The sequence below is a fragment of the Chironomus tepperi genome, unplaced genomic scaffold (genome assembly GCF_022539635.2).
Source record: "Chironomus tepperi strain 1889 unplaced genomic scaffold, CSIRO-AGI_Ctep_v1 contig_319, whole genome shotgun sequence".
NCBI classification, from domain to species: domain Eukaryota; kingdom Metazoa; phylum Arthropoda; class Insecta; order Diptera; family Chironomidae; genus Chironomus; species Chironomus tepperi.
The window spans coordinates 29,367-46,748 of NW_027226441.1; the positions used below are offsets into that span (position 1 = coordinate 29,367).

Consider the following 17,382-nt stretch of genomic DNA (forward strand, 5'->3'; position numbering starts at 1 on the left):
AGTGGTCAAAAAAAAAAGAAAGATGAAAGAAATTCGCAAAAATGTATGCAAATGATGACACTTTTTGGGAAGGAAGAATTAGCAAAGAAAGAGTCGATTTTAAGACATTGATTATAATCAATTTTTTACATAACATCCCTTCACATCACCAAAGACTGATTGAATAATATTAGAGAAAATAACAAATTAATTATTATGTAAAGGTGAAGTGACAAAGATGTATCTACAGTGCTTATTATTGCTGGAATTCAATTTCTCAATTATTGGATGAAAGATAGGTTTATGACTAATATACTTCACACTTAGCCTCTCAGTCTATTAAAGCGATAAGCTTTCACTCTTAATACAAAATTATGATTATTTCATCTATAGGCTGTATAAAAAACACCTACGGTCTTTATCGTACATTTGATCGTCATGTGAATTAAGCACAGTAATTGTAGGATATGCAATGAACAGCGCTGATTTTTTTTATTATTTATTTTTTTACAATGAGACTAATTTACCTAAGTATTTAAATAAATAATCAGTAATTAAAGCGACCAGCATAGCCACCATTAGTGCTTCCTGATATATGTTTTGGAACATCCTTTACTTCTGATTGATAATTGTCTCGACGATAACCATTTGAATTAACAAAATCAACGTCAGCATCAATACGTATGTCAAGTCCGCCACATGCATCTCTTTCAACTATTGTAAAGGTTCCAGTGAAACGACGATTTCCATTTTTTCTTCGCTAAATTTCATGACATTAATCAAATCCATTAATTATTTATTTTCTAATACCTCAATATACACAATTTTAAATGCTCCTACAACGGCGACGGTGTGCATACTTTCCTAACAGACACTTAAAGCATGCCAATAATAAAAGGAACGCTTGAGTGAACTCAGTGAGCCTTGGAGATTAAAATTTTATTTCTTTAATCCCCCAAGCATGTTACTTATTAGAGTTTACAAGTAAAAGGTAGTCACATGTCAAAGAAATCATAAAAGCTACTTCATTCCTTTAAATCTTGGTATACTGCACATAGAAAAATACTTACATATGAATTAGAATTGGAAGTTAATGCGGCACGCAGTGCAGTTCCAGCAAACTTCAACTCCTGTTCTGTCAAAATCAAGGTCCTCGGACCTCTACCTTGACATTGTATGAAGCTTCCAAAATATGACACAATGAAGATCACTAAAAGTATTGTTCGCATTTTCATTTAAATGACAGAAATTTTGGATGAACAGCTGAATGTCAAATGAAATATTTTAAATAACTTTGCGTAACTTTTATAGTCACCTTAATAATCTGCACGGAGTAATTACTTCCCATTTTTATCTTGAAAGTACTTCCGTTTAATACTTTAATATTTTAATTACTCTTACAAATTTGACCATTATTGAGCTAATGACCGAATTGCAATAAAAGCAAATGGCCATCACAGAAGTAAGAGGTAAAAACAGACTCAATTGCGATCAACAACCTGGATTGATGTCTGTGCTTATGATGCAATTTCAAAGTAAAATTTATTGATAATTATTGCACATCACAAGTCTTGTTTCATCTTCTCAACATATATAGACTTAAATATTTATTATGTGAACTTGTACATGACGCAATGTAATGAATGTGAAAAGTGTGGAAGAAGAGATAATAGACATACAATTATCCATAAAAGAGCAAAGAAATATGTAATGTTTTGAATTTATTTACTTTTATCTTTTTTTGCTATTAAAATGAGGCTATCGTCATTATTTTGCAAACATAAAGTAGAAGCATGCGAAATAGATCAATCACTCAACGCAAAATTGATGCCTTTTATTTGAAAATGTCAAACACAAAAGTTGCAAAAAGAGATAAATTAAATATAATTTTATCATCTTATAGGAATGCGATTTTGCAAATAAAACCACTAAAACCAAAAATAATCATCACAGTCAAAGACCAAAAGACCAAAAAAAGATAGATTACGTAAGAGGATCATTAAGATGAAGCCACCAAAAAATAATAACAATAATTTCTTGCTTGATTGTAGGAAAAAATTTCTTTAACGTGTGAACATTTCTTTCTCTTCTCAAGTATTCGGCCTTACAACGAAGAGTAAGCACATTGTATTTGTATGGATCAACAATCTTTTTTACTTCTTTCTCTGTAGCTGTTTCTTCTTTCACTTTCGTTTCATAAATTTCACTTTTCGGCTCTTCTTTTCATTCCAACTTGTCGGGTGTTATTAAATATTTTTTTTGCCCATTTATTTATGCGTGATTAAACCTTTTATTTTATTGTAGATGTAAGAAGTAAGAGAAGTTATGTGTCATGTGGTTGTAAAGATGGGTTTTGTTTCCTTTTGGCCATTCTTTTCTTTGTTTTTAATAATTTCAGTTACGCAATTTACTAACAATGTCTTTAATTTAATTTTTTCGATAGGCACCAATACAGCGTAGACAGTTAAATCATGTACAACAAAATCATATATTAACAGACATACAAAAGCATCAACATCGATTTAATGTTCAACAGCCACAATTGAGAAATCAATTTGGTGGATTTGTTCAGCAACAATCACAACAATCCTTTGCTTTTCCACAACCACAGACAAATCCTAATACAAGATTTTTCCCATCACAACCGCAACCATCTCAACAGCTTCCAAATCAACAACCACCTCAACTTTTTAGACAAGTAAATTTAATTAATCCTTTTAGATTCCATAGTAATTTCATACCCGAATTTATTATTCAGCCATCCATTCAAGCACCAGTACAACCTCAAAATACACAATTCCAAAGATCCGTACAAAATCAAGTTGGTCAAGTGTCCTTCAATCAACCACAACCTCAATTTTTGGCACCACAATCAGGTCCAATTTTCAAAGATGCTAATGGATTCGGTCCAATTGCAGCACCATTAGTTCAGCAACCTCCAATTCGTCCACAACAAAACTTCTTCCCAAATGGAAATGTACAATTTGCACCACAACAACAATCACAACAGCCACCAGTTTTTACTAATTTCCAACCTCAAAATCAAAATCCTTTCATCCATCAAAGTCAATCACTTCCATTAGAGCAGAGATCAAATGTATTTTTCGATACACGTACAGAAGAACAAAAAAGAAATGAAGAATTGGGCCGTCAAAAGCTCATTGAGAAGCACGAAAAATTCGCCCAGAAATACTTCCAAAATCAACAAGCACAAGTTCAACGTCTTCACGAAGATTTTGTACAAAAACAAAAGATATTACAAGTGCAAACACAAGAAAAGTTACGTGCACAACAATCACCTTCAGTTCAAGCACCAAACTTTGTTAGACAGCAAGGTGTTAAGCCGACAGATTTGACAGCATTCGAAAAATCCGTTCAACAATATTATCAGCAATTCCCAACAACTCAAGCTTCTACCACCACTACAAAAGCTCCTACAACAACAACAACAACAACTGAAAGTTCGCTAAATGTCGTTCCACTTAAAAAGAGTAAAGTTAAACAAGAGATTAAAATATTGAATGCGGAAGATATTAAGCAATTGTTACAGGGAGATCGCCAAAGTACATTATTAAGCCAATTGAAACAAGATGCATTGAAAGGCTCAAAATCAGCTAAAGCAAAATCGCCACTTTCACGTGACGAGCTATTGAAACAATTGAAACAGACATTGGCTGAAGAGACACCCGATTTAGGAGGTAAAGATTTCACAGCACAAGATATTGTTTTACCAAATGGCGAAAAAGTTCAAGTAATAAGAACTACTGACCCGGAATTGATTAGAAAAGCACAAGGTGGTCAACTTGTTGAGCCAATTGCAACTGGAACTACACAAGCACCATTATCGATTGAAGACTTAGCAAAGAGTGGATTTTTGCCAGCGGGCGGTACTGACTTTGAGGTCATAAAACAATCAGAGAGTGGATTACAAAAGGTACAAAAAGTTCCATCACAAAAGAAAGTAACATTTGTGTATCTTGAAGAGCAAGACGATGGAAGTTATAAAGTTCAAGGCGTAAAGTCAAATAATGATAAAGAAGTCAAGACCGCAGGCTCAGAAGTTGATACTATACTTAAACGCATTAAAAATGGAGACATTCAATTACCACCAGCAGCAAAGAAAGTTGTTGCTCCAATTGAAGTTCCTACACCAAAAACTACAGTTGCACAGCCAACAACAACAACGACCCAACAACAACAAACTACAATTTCAACACGTTTACCAGTAATTTCAACAACTGTCCCGAAAAATCATCGAGCTACAAATGGCAACATAATCAGTACAGCAGCAAAATCATCACCATCGACAATTAAATACACAGCATCGACTACTGCTCCACAGACAGTAACACCTGTCAAAACACCAATCACACGCGGTTCATCAGCTTTCCATTATTCATTCTCGGCAACGACACAAAAGGAAGATAATGGACGATCACCATACTCGACATTGCCAACATTCGAAACGACAGAAAGAAATAACATCTTCTCCGTAACACCACGTGTACAAAGATTATCAACAACTGAGGCACCTGATTATGCCACAGCAAGTTCAATTAATTACATTCGCAATGCGGAAGCACAAAAATTAGTTCAAACTGTAAGTGCATCAACAGTTTCACCTGCATTTTCAACGCCTGTCCGTTCATCAATCTCATATTCACCTACATTTACCACAACACCACCAACAACCGTCCAAGCTACTACACAAAAGACACCAGATTTGGCTGAAATTCTAAGAAACAGTGGATTATTCGCAATGGCTAAATACTTGCGTCAATCAGGATTAGACAGCATCTTGAATGAAACAGGTCCATACACAATCTTCGCACCAACTGATAAGGCATTCAAGAGTTTATTGGTACAACTTGGAGGACCTGAAAAGGCTGAAGAAAAGTTCAGAAATAATCCAAGATTATTGAGCGGTCTTTTGCTCCATCACGTAATTCCAGGCTCATTCAAAATTGAAGAATTACAAGACGAAATGACTGGAGTTTCCCTTGCCGGTACACAACTTAGAGTTAATCAATATCAAATGCAAGACATCGAATGGAATGACATTAAAGTGACGACAATTAATGGCGCAACAATTTCACCAGACAATAACGACATTGTAATTCCACAAGGCATTGCTCATGCAATCGACAGATGCATGTTCCCTCTTCCAGGTACTTAAACTTTCCTTGTTATTCAATAGTTGTGACTGATGAAAAAATTTCTATTTCAATTCCTAGTCGGAGATATTTTACAGACACTTCAATCAGACAGAGAAAGAAGGTTCACGAATTTCTTGAGAGCTGTATTCGCATCTAACATGGCTGATACATTACAAAATAAAGGTATGATGAATTTATATGATTTTTTGGGCGTAGATATTGACCATAAAATTTCACATAGGTATCAAAACATACACGATATTTGCACCAACTGATTTTGCATTCAGTCACTTGACACCAGAGGAATTGAATACAATGATTAGCGATAAAGATTCCGCACAACAATTAGTCAATCGACATATTGTACCAGGTACTCTATTTACATCAGGCATGCGATTCTATCAAGTTAAAGACACTTTGGCTGAAGATAAATCCATTACAGTACAAAAGAATGGTGGTAAGTAAAGCTAAGTTATAGCTGATATTTGTTATCTATAATTCTTATACTTTTTTACAGGCAAAGTAAAAGTCAATGAAAGCACAATTCTAACATCAAACATTCCAGCAACAAATGGAGTTATCCATGCCATTGATACTCTTCTTTAAGCCATTTATTTCATTATATAATTTATTAATGTACATATAGCAAAAGATGCGATTTCTTGTTTTGTTATGTTATTATTTTTGTTTTCAATTATTTTATAATTTTAATAATATTAATTTAAAAAACTTCTCATAATATGTATGAAAAATTGAACAAAAGTTTTCTCGTATAGAAAATTTAATAATAAAAGCTTAAATTTAAATCAACTTGAGAGCTTTTTTAATAACGATTAAAAAATATTTGAATATTTTCCTTCAAGGGCAGAGTCTACGTTGTTGATTTTCAGTCAATTTAACGGTCAAAATAAATTCAAAAATCTATTGAAAAATTTTTCATCAAAAATAACAACACAGCAAAATTTTTGATTTTCTATGATTCAATAAGATAATATAATTAATAAGAGGCTATAAATGAATCTTGGAGGAGCGATAAAAGTCAATAAATGTGCAGTTTTAACGCTTATAGGCGTAGTTTTATTTATAATCTATGTTTTTTCTGCAACTTCATTAACAATAGCCAGTATTAAAAAATCTAGCAAAAATGAAGTAAATATAAGGAAATTAATTATAGGAATGATATTAGCTGCCAAATCAGGCGGTAATCAAGTTATAAAAATATCAAATGAGCCAGATTTTGGTGGTGTTAAGACAAAAGGAAAGACTCAAGAAGGTAATTAAAAATTTCATAAAATAATTCTGATCAGAAAGTTTATTGCTTATTTATTTTAGGTGTTAATGACTATATAACATTAGCAGATGTAAATTCACATTGTCAAATAGCATATTCACTATGGCACATATTTCCAAAGCTCAATTTAATTTCTGAAGAAGACGTCCAGAAGAAAAATTGTCCAACAGATCTTGATTTCTTTGACTTGGATCCTTCTGTACTTGGAAGTGTCCAATTACCTGATATTCATGTTCCCGCACAAGATCTTACATTATGGATTGATCCTTTAGATGCCACAAAAGAATTTACAGAGAAATTGTTCAAATATGTATCAGTGATGATTTGTGTTGCTGATAAAAAAGGAGAGGCTGTGGTTGGTGTTGTGTATTTCCCATTTAGCCAGAAGCTATATTGGTCTTGGAGAGGACACGGTGTGTCTGAAAATTTAGCTAATATTAAAGCAGTAAGTTATTTAATAATATCTTTAAGAATTCACAATAACATTTTAAATCATTTAAGGATCTCGACGATAACGTACAAAATCCTATAGCGATAGTATCCCTTAGTCATGCAGGCAAAGTTAAAGATCTCGCCAAAAGTATGTTGGGAGAAAAGACCTCAATTATTGGTGCCGCCGGAAGTGGCTATAAAATTGTTCAAGTGCTGGAAGGAAATGCCACAATATATTTACACAACACAAGGATAAAGAAATGGGATTTGTGTGCTGGAAATGCTTTAATAAATTCTGTAGGTGGTAGAATGGTGACGCTTAAGCGTGATAAAATATCATACAGTGCAGATACAGATCACGTAGTGGAAGATGGCTTATTAGTAGAAATTAATAATCATGTAATAAACAAAACGTAATTTCATTGCATTTAACTGTATTTAATTTAATGTGAAATAAAGGATAAGCTTTATTTTTAAAATCTTTTAAATATTTAGACATTTTCAATTTTTTTGACCCATATATTTCATCCTTCTCCTCAATACTGAATGCAAAGGACAGAATTTAAAGTCAACAATAATAAAAGATACAGTCATAACATAAACAGCATTGTCCATTGGTTTAAAATAAAAATATTGCAGGAATTCATGTACAGATTCTGGTCTATTGTCGTTTTCTTTTTACTGTCCATTGAGGCTCGGATCGTCTTTTTTCTCCTTCAAAAGAGGCAGATCAATTGCAAAACAATTACAATTACAGCTTGTTACAGGACACACAGTATTAGTCTTGAACCATTCGTTTATATGCACGAAATGTGCACCATGTCGACATGATTGACACCACGTAAACCATGACTTGATATTCCTCGATTTTATATTTGATTGATTGTAGACGTTTGAAGGCAAAGAAGTTCCCATGTGTAGTAAGCATAAAGAGCATCGTGGAAGTGGCTTTTTACAATTTGGACATGATGATAGTTTGTTGCCTTGAATTTGATTCCTTTGGCGAGCATCTTCTTGAAGATGGGAAATAGAAGCAGATACAGACTTTCCACAAAATGAGCATAACAAAAATATAGACTTTGGAGTTTTCTGTGAGTTTTTGGTTGATGCGATGGATATATCAAAGGCTGCACGTTTCTCATACATTTCCCATGTATTCATCATATTTCTCATTATTGCAATCCACGTTTGAAGACGATTGTCTGTTTGTAAATCAGCTGGCAATATTTTTTGACCAATTATTGCAGCTGTTTGTACATCATCAGTTCTGTCCACAAAGGCTTGAAGTAATTGAATTCCATCAATCGTTGCACCCGTAATTAAAAGTCCTTGTAAATCTCCCTGATCAATTGATTGTTGAATCATTTGCTTTATGTATTCTGAAAGCTGACGATCATTCAAGAATGTGCATGCAAATGCCATCCGGTCACTTATCGATATTCCTTCTTCATACAGAACACCGTTAAAAGAATCATCTGATAAAAAGCTAAAAATGGCACGCAAATGAGGATCATCAATTTGCTTTTGTGCTGATCCACACTGCATTTTCCACATGTTTCCACTGCTGTATCCTGCTAAAGCTATTGCAGATATCCGCAAAGAACTTTTTTCGTCGTCCATTTCATTTGCACCTCGCGCTAAAAATAAGGAATGTAAAGTTTTAAATTATTTTAATGGAATTAAAAAAACTAATGAAATTACCTAAAATATCACAAGCAAGTCGTATCCTTAAATGAAAAACAGCAAGCATGGCAGCTCGAGTATATCTCTTTTTCTTACACAGTTCCTCAATATACATTTGAAGACTTCCATTTAAATCGCTTTTCATGAATTTCCAGTCACAAAGTTCCATAGCAAATTCTCTTTCTTCACTTTTGTACACCTTTATAGCACCTCCGTTTGGAAAATCAAAGAATGCTCTAGTTTCTGCAACAGATTGTGCAATAGTCAGCTCTTCACTTTTCGAATCAATTCCAAGTATAGTTCTAAGGCCAATAAAGCAGTCTGCATTTTTCATTTGTACCAACATTTTCCAGACACTCGCAAGGGATGAATCCATGCATACTTTAGCATTTCTCTCAAAATCCATTTGTCCATAATCCTGAAGAATTCGCTGTTGAAATAATTCTGAAATATCTCCTTCCATTATACCTGCATTTGGATACCAGGAATTAGTAGAATTTGTCGGTGACGATGGAGGCGAAACCATTGGAATTTCTCGAATTTCTGGAGATAATGGAGTGTATAGCTTGTTCCATTTGTCAAATACAGCTATTCTTCGTTCAGGCACTTCAAGATCCATCAATAAAATAGAAGATGCTGTGTTAGAAGGATTGGAGGCAGCAACAAGCATTTGATTTGAATATTTTGGATCCCAACAGATATTTTCAAGTGATGTTGCTTTGGATAGAAGCTGAAACTTATTCTTTCTGTCAACAATCTCGAATGGTGCAATTATGCGTTTAATAAAGTGGGCATCATTATCATCTTCAATTCCGTTCCAGTGTATGTCAATTATATTAATCGCTAATGAGGAATCTTTTTGAAGACACAAGAGGCAGTTTTCAGTTGTTGGACACCAAGAAATTTGCGCAAGATGATTAGCAAGTTGAAACTGATTGATTGGCTCAGTAAATTTCCTCAGATCAAAAATGCTTACAACATTTTCAAAGTAACCGCTCAATAATCTACTATTTGATGAAATTGTAACTCCATTTACAGCTCTTGTATTAACTGTCAATGCAGTTGGAGCACCTCTCAAATCCATCATTTTTATATACTTTGAACTCATTCCAGCAATTAAATTCTTTTTATCCCAACACATTGAATGTGCACTTTCTGATAAGCCAATGAGATTTACAATCGAACTATCTGATGCAGCTCCCCTAGATATATCCCAAACAGATATCGAATGATCAAATTTGTTTTTATCAAAACCCATAGCAAGTAGATTTAATTCTTCTTCATTCCATGCTATCGATAATGATGGTCGATTTTGTCGAGGTGTAAATTCCAAATTACTCTCAGCTGTTGGCAAGAAATTGACAATTGAAACTTTTCCAGATATTTGACCTGCTGCGACTAGCATTTCGTTCTCGTGGTGTGATGTTGCTATACATTTTATGTACTGGTATCTCTTTTCAGAATTTAAATAGCTTAATGTCTTATTATGTTGACTGATGAATTTCACTTGATCTAAAAAAATACAATAAAAGTGATAAGAACAAAGACTTAGTATGGACATATACACAATTTGTGGCGGAAATTGTCAAATATTGAAGATCACAATTTGTATTAATTCTTTCAACTTCCTAACAACAATTTTTGTAGTTTGGCATAGAATAGCGCAATAAATTGATTAAAATCCAGTCTGAATCACCCAAAATCATCAAGTAATGAAAATGTAAAAATTTAATATTTTTAAACTCACTTATACATTGCGGCTTTATGTCTTCATAAATGAATTCCTCGACATTCTCCTTTTCTTGGAGTTGAAATAGGCTGATTTCTGAGCCAGTAGCAAGCACAAATTTCGTAGAATTTTTAAAATAGCTGATCATTTCTGTAAGAATTTCTTTAATGTTTTGATAAAGTAGGCGACTAATTTGGAGGGAAACTGTGAAAAATTCAATCATCTCGGTTTGTTTACAAACAAAACAAATTTTTCTTTAAGATTTGCTTAAATTATCATTTTATTAAGTTTACTAGCTCGTCTTTGTTTGTCACCTTTAATTAATCTACATTTTATAATTGTAGAAAAACAAGGAATAATTTTCGTACAAAATATTTGTATCTTCTTAATCCTAAATGTTTAATTCAACACAGATTCAATCTGAATCATCTGAATCGCTCATATTCTGAACTGGAAGAAGTTTCTTTGACTTCTTTTTTGGGGTTTTCGAAGGTTCTGATCTGCAATAAAAGACGGTAATGATGAATTAAGCTAATTAATAATAAATCAGTATGTTTTTACTGTTCTGAAGTACGTTTTCCAAGCATAGGACTTGGACTTCTTGAAGGCAGTAAACAATCCTGAATGAAAGGAACCACTCCTGTGCTTGGAAATGTGACATCTTTAAGTAATTCATTAAAATCTTGATCACTCTTTATTGCTAGCATTATATGTCTTGGTTGTATTCTCTTCTTTTGATTTATATCTGCACATTCTTTTGATATCTCCAATACTTCAGAAACCAAATATTCCAGTACACCAGCCATTGCTACAGCCGCTTCTTTAGCAACCTTCTTTGCATACTTGCCACTTATTAGCTTCTTGTGAAATATATTTGGTGGAAGTAAAAGTCCTGCATCTTTCCATTTTCTTTTTGTTTTACGAGTATTTAGATTAGTTTGATTTATAGTTGGAGCTGTTGGCTCATAATATTCGTTGTCTGAACTTGAATCACTTGACGTGTTTTCATCGTTAGTCTGTACAATAACTCTTGGAATTATTGGTTGTTTTTGAGATGCCATTCATTAATTAAATTCACAAATTACAAGAACACAAAATTTTGGAAATGACAACAAGAAAAAAATTCAAAATCTTAATTTCCGTTAAAAATTTAAATTTCTGAAAGGCATTAAGTCTGTTATTGATATGTCTATGTATTTAAAAGCCTAAATGAATGTAGCTCATCAGCATTTATTCTTGATTTTTTAAAATCTATATTAACTAAAAAATTTCTTATGATCTACGATTTTTTATTCCTTTACTGGTTCTGTTTCTTTCTTTTCTTCCGCTGCCCGTGTTCTCCATGCTTTCATGTATGTTTTTGGATAGACTGGATAGAATCCGGAAATTCCTAAAAGCTCTAATACAGGTCGACTTACATGAGCTCCACTTCCAATCCAGTGTCGAATTCTTTCATAATTCAAGGAAACTAAAATTTCGCTATTACTGTTTGGCATTGGGTCATAAGTTCCAACTTGTTCTATTACAGGCTCGTATTGTGCTTTTCGTCTCTAAAAATAGCAAGATTTAATGCAATTAAATACAAAAGAATTTTAAAAACAAACCTCCATAACAACGATTTGATAGAACGGCCGATTTGTACATCCTTGCTTGAAAAGTCGTATCGATTTTGCTGATTTTGGATAGTACTGTCCTGTACCTGATGCTGGAAATAATGCATTCCTGATTCTCGGAAGCATTTTCACATTTTCCATCGCACTTCTAGACATTTTAATAAAATTTTAGAAAAAATTTCCACAATTTTAAATGCAAACTTCCGCGTTTGATTTTGGGGAATAAACTTTTTTAAATTTTATCATCTCGGAAATATTTTTGGATTCAAATTTTTTTCAGTCGTTGATTTTTATTTTTTGTAGAAGTGAAGGATTGCGATTTGCATTCGATAGATTGTAATTCGAAAAAAAAAATGCCTAACACTTCTGGTTTTTTGAAATTTGCTAGCATTAAGTGTTTATATTAATTTTCTTATTTTAGTGGTAACATCATTGATATTGGATTTGTTTGAATTTCAAAAAACCGTTATAATTTAAATCTCAAATACCCGTTAAATGAAAATCAATGTAAATTGTTCAATTTCGGAATAATTGACAGGGTAATTGAACAACAATATATGAAAAGTCAGCATTATAGATTTCATGTGCATGATCAATTCATAAAGGATGAAAAATTATTTTTACAAAATATGCAACCTTTATAAATGCTTACCGAGAGCAAAATTGAAGCACACGAACCTGCAATTTTGCATCATAGAAGTTATTGAATTCATGCATGTATGAATTATTTAAATTTATGTCAAGAGAGCAATAAATTTGAAGAAGTTTAAGAATCGAACTGAAATTGCAAATGCACTAACAGGAATGAATTGATTTCCAATAAAGCCTTTTCATGTATTACAAAAGCCAATTTAATCATCATGCTTCGAATTTACATGAATCTATGTATTTGGGAAATTGAAAATGCATCAAATGTACAAATGGGACATTTAAGTTTCAAATATGCACGAAATTTTAAGTAAAGGAAATGTTTAGGCATGGGCAATTGAATTCAAAATTTTATTTACCTTAACATGAATATGTTTACGATTTCTATACATGCATAACCTTCAAGACAAAGTGAGTTAGCTACAGTTCTGTGAGAATCAATTAAAATTCATATGAAATGTTATACTTCGCAAGTGTCAGCAGAAAAAAATTCCTTGCAAATTTGAATCGGTTTTTAGCAAACCGGAACGAATTCAAAACGACTTTGTGATGGACAATCTTTTATTTTTCGCAGCACACCTTGAAGATTAGCCTAGACTAAATCTGCCCACAGCATACAGTTCATGGCATTTCCAAAAAAATTTAACGGCTTACAGGTTGCCCACCACTGCTCTATATAATACCCCCGGGTTCCTATAAATTTATTCCTTTGCCATTCTTTACTGCTTCATTGATTTCTAAATTATTGCAAGCAACATTGCACTACACAGCAAGTATGTACACATATGTTTGTTATTGCATGTCAATCTCTTTGAAAAATGCATTAATAAAAACACTTATTGCTAATTATATACAATTCATAGATAATTTAGTTTGGTATATCATTTATTTGACTTGTACAGCATGAAAGTTTAAATTGCGATTTAATAAAAGTAAAAAAATGTTGGTTTAGGTATGTTGGACAGCAAATGATTTTTTGCTTCCAGCGCCAATTTTTCATTCCTTAATTTCCTCTAGCAGGCAATTTTTTAAAATTTTCATCCCTTCATCAGCTGGATTACTAAATTTATCATTGATTTATTTCTGTGGCTTCCGGTGCTAATTTTGTGAAGAACAATAATTTTGTACCTGAATATTGAGATCATTATAAATAATATTATGTTTGTTTTAAACCTACCTAACCATAGATGTGTGGTCGAAGGATAATAAGAAAATTTTTTATATAATATCCTTTCCAACTAGGTAGACTTTAAATTCGGTAAAGATAAAAAGAAAAGAGAAAATTATTGATGATAAAGCCACAAAGAATTCACATGTGTTGTTTGTTTGTTAATTTAATATATCGATAGAACTTACGAGATAATTAAAGATTATGATCAATTCTTTTATGTTGATCCGATAAAAATCCCACATTTCTTTCATATTGTATTGATTGACCTTAATATTGAAAATATCTTATTAAATGTAATTTTAAGGATATTTCATTTTTTACGGATATTAAGATGATTTGTAAGATTTTATAGCTTTTTAATTATGTTTGTTATTAAAAATCATATTTTTACAGGAAATCTAATCATAATTTTAAAGTTTTGCCGAACCATCTGTATGAAGTAATTAAAATATTTTAAATTTGTCAAGTCATTTAGAGGTATAGTAAGGATTTTTGATGCCAGAGGCAAAATCAGAGTATTGTATGGAACACTTAGTTTTGTATGAACAGTTCCGTAATTTCACACTACGGGCTCCACGGCAAGGAGTATTTTAGCATTTTTTTATAACGAAGTCTCAGAAAGCTGACGAACAACGCTTCAATACATTTTGATCTTATACCCCTAAATATTTCATCATATTTGCTTGAAACAATGCGAAAGTGAGAACTTTTGTAATTCTGTCCTGGTACGTTTTTACACAATGTTTTATTTTTCACGGCTCAACTTGCGAGTAACCCTCGATTTGAACCGCACACGGTTTACGGTTTATAAAATTTTCAAAAAAATGGTGTCAAATTAGTATATCGCGTCACCAGGTTGCCCACCCGGGTGGGAGTGCACAAGTACCAGGATGATCAAGGATGATCAAGTTGGACAATATATGGGTCTCATATCTGGTCCTAATTTCTGCCGATTGTGCTATTCAAGGGGCAGGCATAAACATCAGGGTTTATAACAAAAACATAGAAAAAGTTGAAAAAAACCTTCAGATTTCTTGTTAAGCCTCCTTTAAATTCAATTAAATAGAACCACATGTTTACAAAGGTTGCAAATGCATTTAATTTCAGTAACTATTAGGTATTTTTCAAAAATTAAATGAAAATTTTACGCACGTTTCATAGCACCAAAGTCAGATTTTTTTGTATAATTCGATTTTTCACTATTTCCAGCAATACCTCATTTCATCATGTAATTTATTTATTAAAAACCACAACAAAATCCAATACAAAGAGCGTGACAAATTTGTACATTGTTAGAATATTGTCTAATAATGCAGTGTAATATCTTTTATTGTATCTGAAACAATGTTTACGTACATATTCATTGAATTTCATAAATTCAATCAAATTAAGTGATTTTTTTTGTTGTGAATTAACTTAAAAGGATACAAGATGTTCCTTTTGTTCATCATTATCAATAATACAAAAGGGGATATAAGGAAGGAAGTATGAATTATTGATAGTGACTTTGCAAAAACAAATTTTATTTTTTCATCCAAAACCTCAAAACATTTGATAAAGTATAGAAAATCCACCTGACAATCAAGAGTATATTCTTTCATCATCATAACCACAAAATAAACCCTATTATTTAAATTATTTTCACTTTTGGTATCATAATATCATAATTGGAAATTACATGGTACAAGCACATGGAACTATAATCCAAGAGTGAGCTGAACACACAAAATAAGGAATTATCTCTGTCTATAGTGCTACATTGAAGCATCAAATTATCAAATTATTTACGGAATTAATGCATGCATAGTATATGGATGAACCTGTTCTCTTTTACACACGATTGTACTTCTCGATGGATATTATGTCTGTGGGCAATCATTAATCGTATTATAATTTTTTTTCTATCCCTTCCGTCTTCATATATGACCCAAAAAATAATCAGCTGCAAAATGTTGAATTAGAACTTAGTTTCATTCATATAATTTAGATCAAGGTCTGATTCAAGCGACTGTAACTAATAAATGCACATTTGTGCATATATCCTTTTTGATGTCTATATTTATTGAATTAAAATAGCGATTCTCAGACGTTTTTGGATGCGATTATAGTAAACCACATTTATGTGAAGGGTAAATTTGGAGTTATGGCATAATTTTAGCGGCATATCTGAAGGTTTTAGCAAAATACATAGTTTGAGAGAGTGTCAGGAAGCAAGGGAATCGCTACGATGCCGTATTAACAGTATGACGCAAGTTTGACGGATTACGACAGGTTTTGATTTATTTTTGTACTAAGATGATTATTTAAGCGATAATAAAAATATGTAAAAAAAAAGTTTTTAAAGAAGCTTTAAGACAAATTTTTAAAAACTACCTTTTGTATTGATTATTTAAAATATATTTAGAAAATCTTTTAATTTGAGATCTGAATTCAACCTATCAAAAATTGTTAGTATCCGAATTATCAATACTGAAGACTAAAAATTGCTTTTAAATGTCAATTTAAATTTTAATTCGAAATGAATTTGGTCCTAAATAGAAAAGAGTACACACATTTTAAAAAATTTGATTACGAATTAGATTACAACAGGTTTTGATTTATTTTAAATTTGGCAATCTATTGCTAAGATGATTATCACATTGCTGCAACATTGCTGTTCCAAGCACTAGTGGTAAGTGATAAAGATTAATATATGACTGCAAAATCAGACCTCCTGATGCGGACAACAATAAACTTTCTTACACCAAAATCTAGCCTAAAGACAAGAAATATTTGTAGTTCCTTCAATATTGTGCCTTCATATTAACATGTGCACTCAACTGTAATTAATCTCAAAATAATTTTCTCCAAACACGATAAGCGATCTACCGAAAATGTTCTAGGTATGTATGTACAAAAACAAACTATTATTGAATGAAATTATGTAATTTACGTTACAAATTGACCCCTAATAAATTATTACTTATTACTCTAATTCATGAACATTGATACACCTTCGTATTTTATGGTGTGGGATCAGACATTCGACCGTCATTGTTGTGTTCCCGGAAAGCACAAAAATGAATCAATTACAAATTTGTTTTTCGTGCGTGCTATACAATGATCATGCTTTACATAATGAATTATTTGAATTATTAAAACAAGAAATGGAAATCAACAGATTTCTTTATTGTTCATTATATCGTAGATAAATTACTTAATTTGGTTATAAAGCCATTATGATATGGTTTAGTATGTACAGTATGAAATCATTATATGAGGAAATCTAGATTTATTCCGAATTTTTAAGCATGCCTCAATAAACGTAGACATTTCTGTTGGTTATATCTATTGATAAATATAATTACGAATTTGATTGGAGAGTCAAATAGAATAAAAGTTTCATTTAAATCCATAATTGAACGATGAAATGCTATATTTGTACAACATCAGTAAAAATGAATTAAATTCACATGTGGCGCCATGCCAAAATGTTATTCTCTATTTTCTGAATACTCATTCTCTAATTAAAGTAACATGGTCCAATCTTTTAATATATCGAAAGGCTTTAAAGTAACATCATTTAATCTCATAAATTGATGATGCCGATAAAGAAAAAATAAAAAAAGGAATGGAAAGAGAGATAGAAACCAACAGAAAAAAGTTATAAGATTGAAACTTACTTTTGTTAATTACATTTG

General features: G+C 32.0%; 5 protein-coding genes across 5 annotated transcripts; 2 read left to right on the top strand and 3 right to left on the bottom strand.

Moving 5' to 3' along the window:
- Positions 1–1,426: 1,426 nt before the first annotated feature.
- On the top strand, positions 1,427–5,741 carry LOC139092956 (eukaryotic translation initiation factor 4 gamma-like). Its single transcript, XM_070643533.1, has 6 exons — positions 1,427–1,441; positions 2,423–2,677; positions 2,738–5,147; positions 5,214–5,318; positions 5,377–5,592; positions 5,653–5,741. The coding sequence occupies exons 1-6, from the start codon at positions 1,427–1,429 to the stop codon at positions 5,739–5,741; spliced, it is 3,090 nt and encodes a 1,029-aa protein (XP_070499634.1).
- A 333-nt stretch (positions 5,742–6,074) lies between these two features.
- On the top strand, positions 6,075–7,346 carry LOC139093007 (putative inositol monophosphatase 3). The gene is made up of 3 exons (XM_070643590.1): positions 6,075–6,408; positions 6,468–6,871; positions 6,928–7,346. The coding sequence occupies exons 1-3, from the start codon at positions 6,150–6,152 to the stop codon at positions 7,273–7,275; spliced, it is 1,011 nt and encodes a 336-aa protein (XP_070499691.1). The 5' UTR covers positions 6,075–6,149; the 3' UTR covers positions 7,276–7,346.
- LOC139093005 (GATOR2 complex protein MIOS-like) lies at positions 7,296–10,450 on the bottom strand. The gene is made up of 3 exons (XM_070643589.1): positions 10,289–10,450; positions 8,560–10,053; positions 7,296–8,495 (listed from the first exon to the last, which is right to left on the bottom strand). Exons 1-3 carry the CDS (start codon positions 10,416–10,418, stop codon positions 7,537–7,539), a joined length of 2,583 nt encoding a protein of 860 aa, XP_070499690.1. The 5' UTR covers positions 10,419–10,450; the 3' UTR covers positions 7,296–7,536.
- Positions 10,451–10,827: 377 nt separating this feature from the next.
- LOC139092989 (histone H2A-like) lies at positions 10,828–11,331 on the bottom strand. Its single transcript, XM_070643568.1, has one exon. It carries the CDS (start codon positions 11,329–11,331, stop codon positions 10,828–10,830), a length of 504 nt encoding a protein of 167 aa, XP_070499669.1.
- A 149-nt stretch (positions 11,332–11,480) lies between these two features.
- Positions 11,481–12,089, bottom strand: LOC139093008 (small ribosomal subunit protein bS16m-like). The gene is made up of 2 exons (XM_070643591.1): positions 11,875–12,089; positions 11,481–11,820 (listed from the first exon to the last, which is right to left on the bottom strand). The coding sequence occupies exons 1-2, from the start codon at positions 12,037–12,039 to the stop codon at positions 11,560–11,562; spliced, it is 426 nt and encodes a 141-aa protein (XP_070499692.1). The 5' UTR covers positions 12,040–12,089; the 3' UTR covers positions 11,481–11,559.
- Between the last annotated feature and the right edge of the window lie 5,293 nt (positions 12,090–17,382).

Excerpts from the sequence above, each read along its gene's own strand:
- LOC139092956 (XM_070643533.1), top strand. Across the intron at positions 2,678-2,737 it reads CACCTCAACTTTTTAGACAA|CCATCCATTCAAGCACCAGT; the intron begins GTAAATTTAATT and ends TTTATTATTCAG. Across the intron at positions 5,319-5,376 it reads TGATACATTACAAAATAAAG|GTATCAAAACATACACGATA; the intron begins GTATGATGAATT and ends AATTTCACATAG.
- LOC139093007 (XM_070643590.1), top strand. The coding sequence starts at position 6,150 with ATGAATCTTGGAGGAGCGATAAAAGTCAATAAATGTGCAGTTTTAACG. Across the intron at positions 6,409-6,467 it reads AAAAGGAAAGACTCAAGAAG|GTGTTAATGACTATATAACA; the intron begins GTAATTAAAAAT and ends TATTTATTTTAG. Across the intron at positions 6,872-6,927 it reads ATTTAGCTAATATTAAAGCA|GATCTCGACGATAACGTACA; the intron begins GTAAGTTATTTA and ends AAATCATTTAAG.
- LOC139093005 (XM_070643589.1), bottom strand. The coding sequence starts at position 10,418 with ATGATCAGCTATTTTAAAAATTCTACGAAATTTGTGCTTGCTACTGGC. Across the intron at positions 10,054-10,288 it reads CATAAAGCCGCAATGTATAA|ATCAAGTGAAATTCATCAGT; the intron begins GTGAGTTTAAAA and ends GTATTTTTTTAG. Across the intron at positions 8,496-8,559 it reads ACTTGCTTGTGATATTTTAG|CGCGAGGTGCAAATGAAATG; the intron begins GTAATTTCATTA and ends CCTTATTTTTAG.
- LOC139092989 (XM_070643568.1), bottom strand. The coding sequence starts at position 11,331 with ATGGCATCTCAAAAACAACCAATAATTCCAAGAGTTATTGTACAGACT.
- LOC139093008 (XM_070643591.1), bottom strand. The coding sequence starts at position 12,039 with ATGTCTAGAAGTGCGATGGAAAATGTGAAAATGCTTCCGAGAATCAGG. Across the intron at positions 11,821-11,874 it reads ATCAAATCGTTGTTATGGAG|AGACGAAAAGCACAATACGA; the intron begins GTTTGTTTTTAA and ends TGCTATTTTTAG.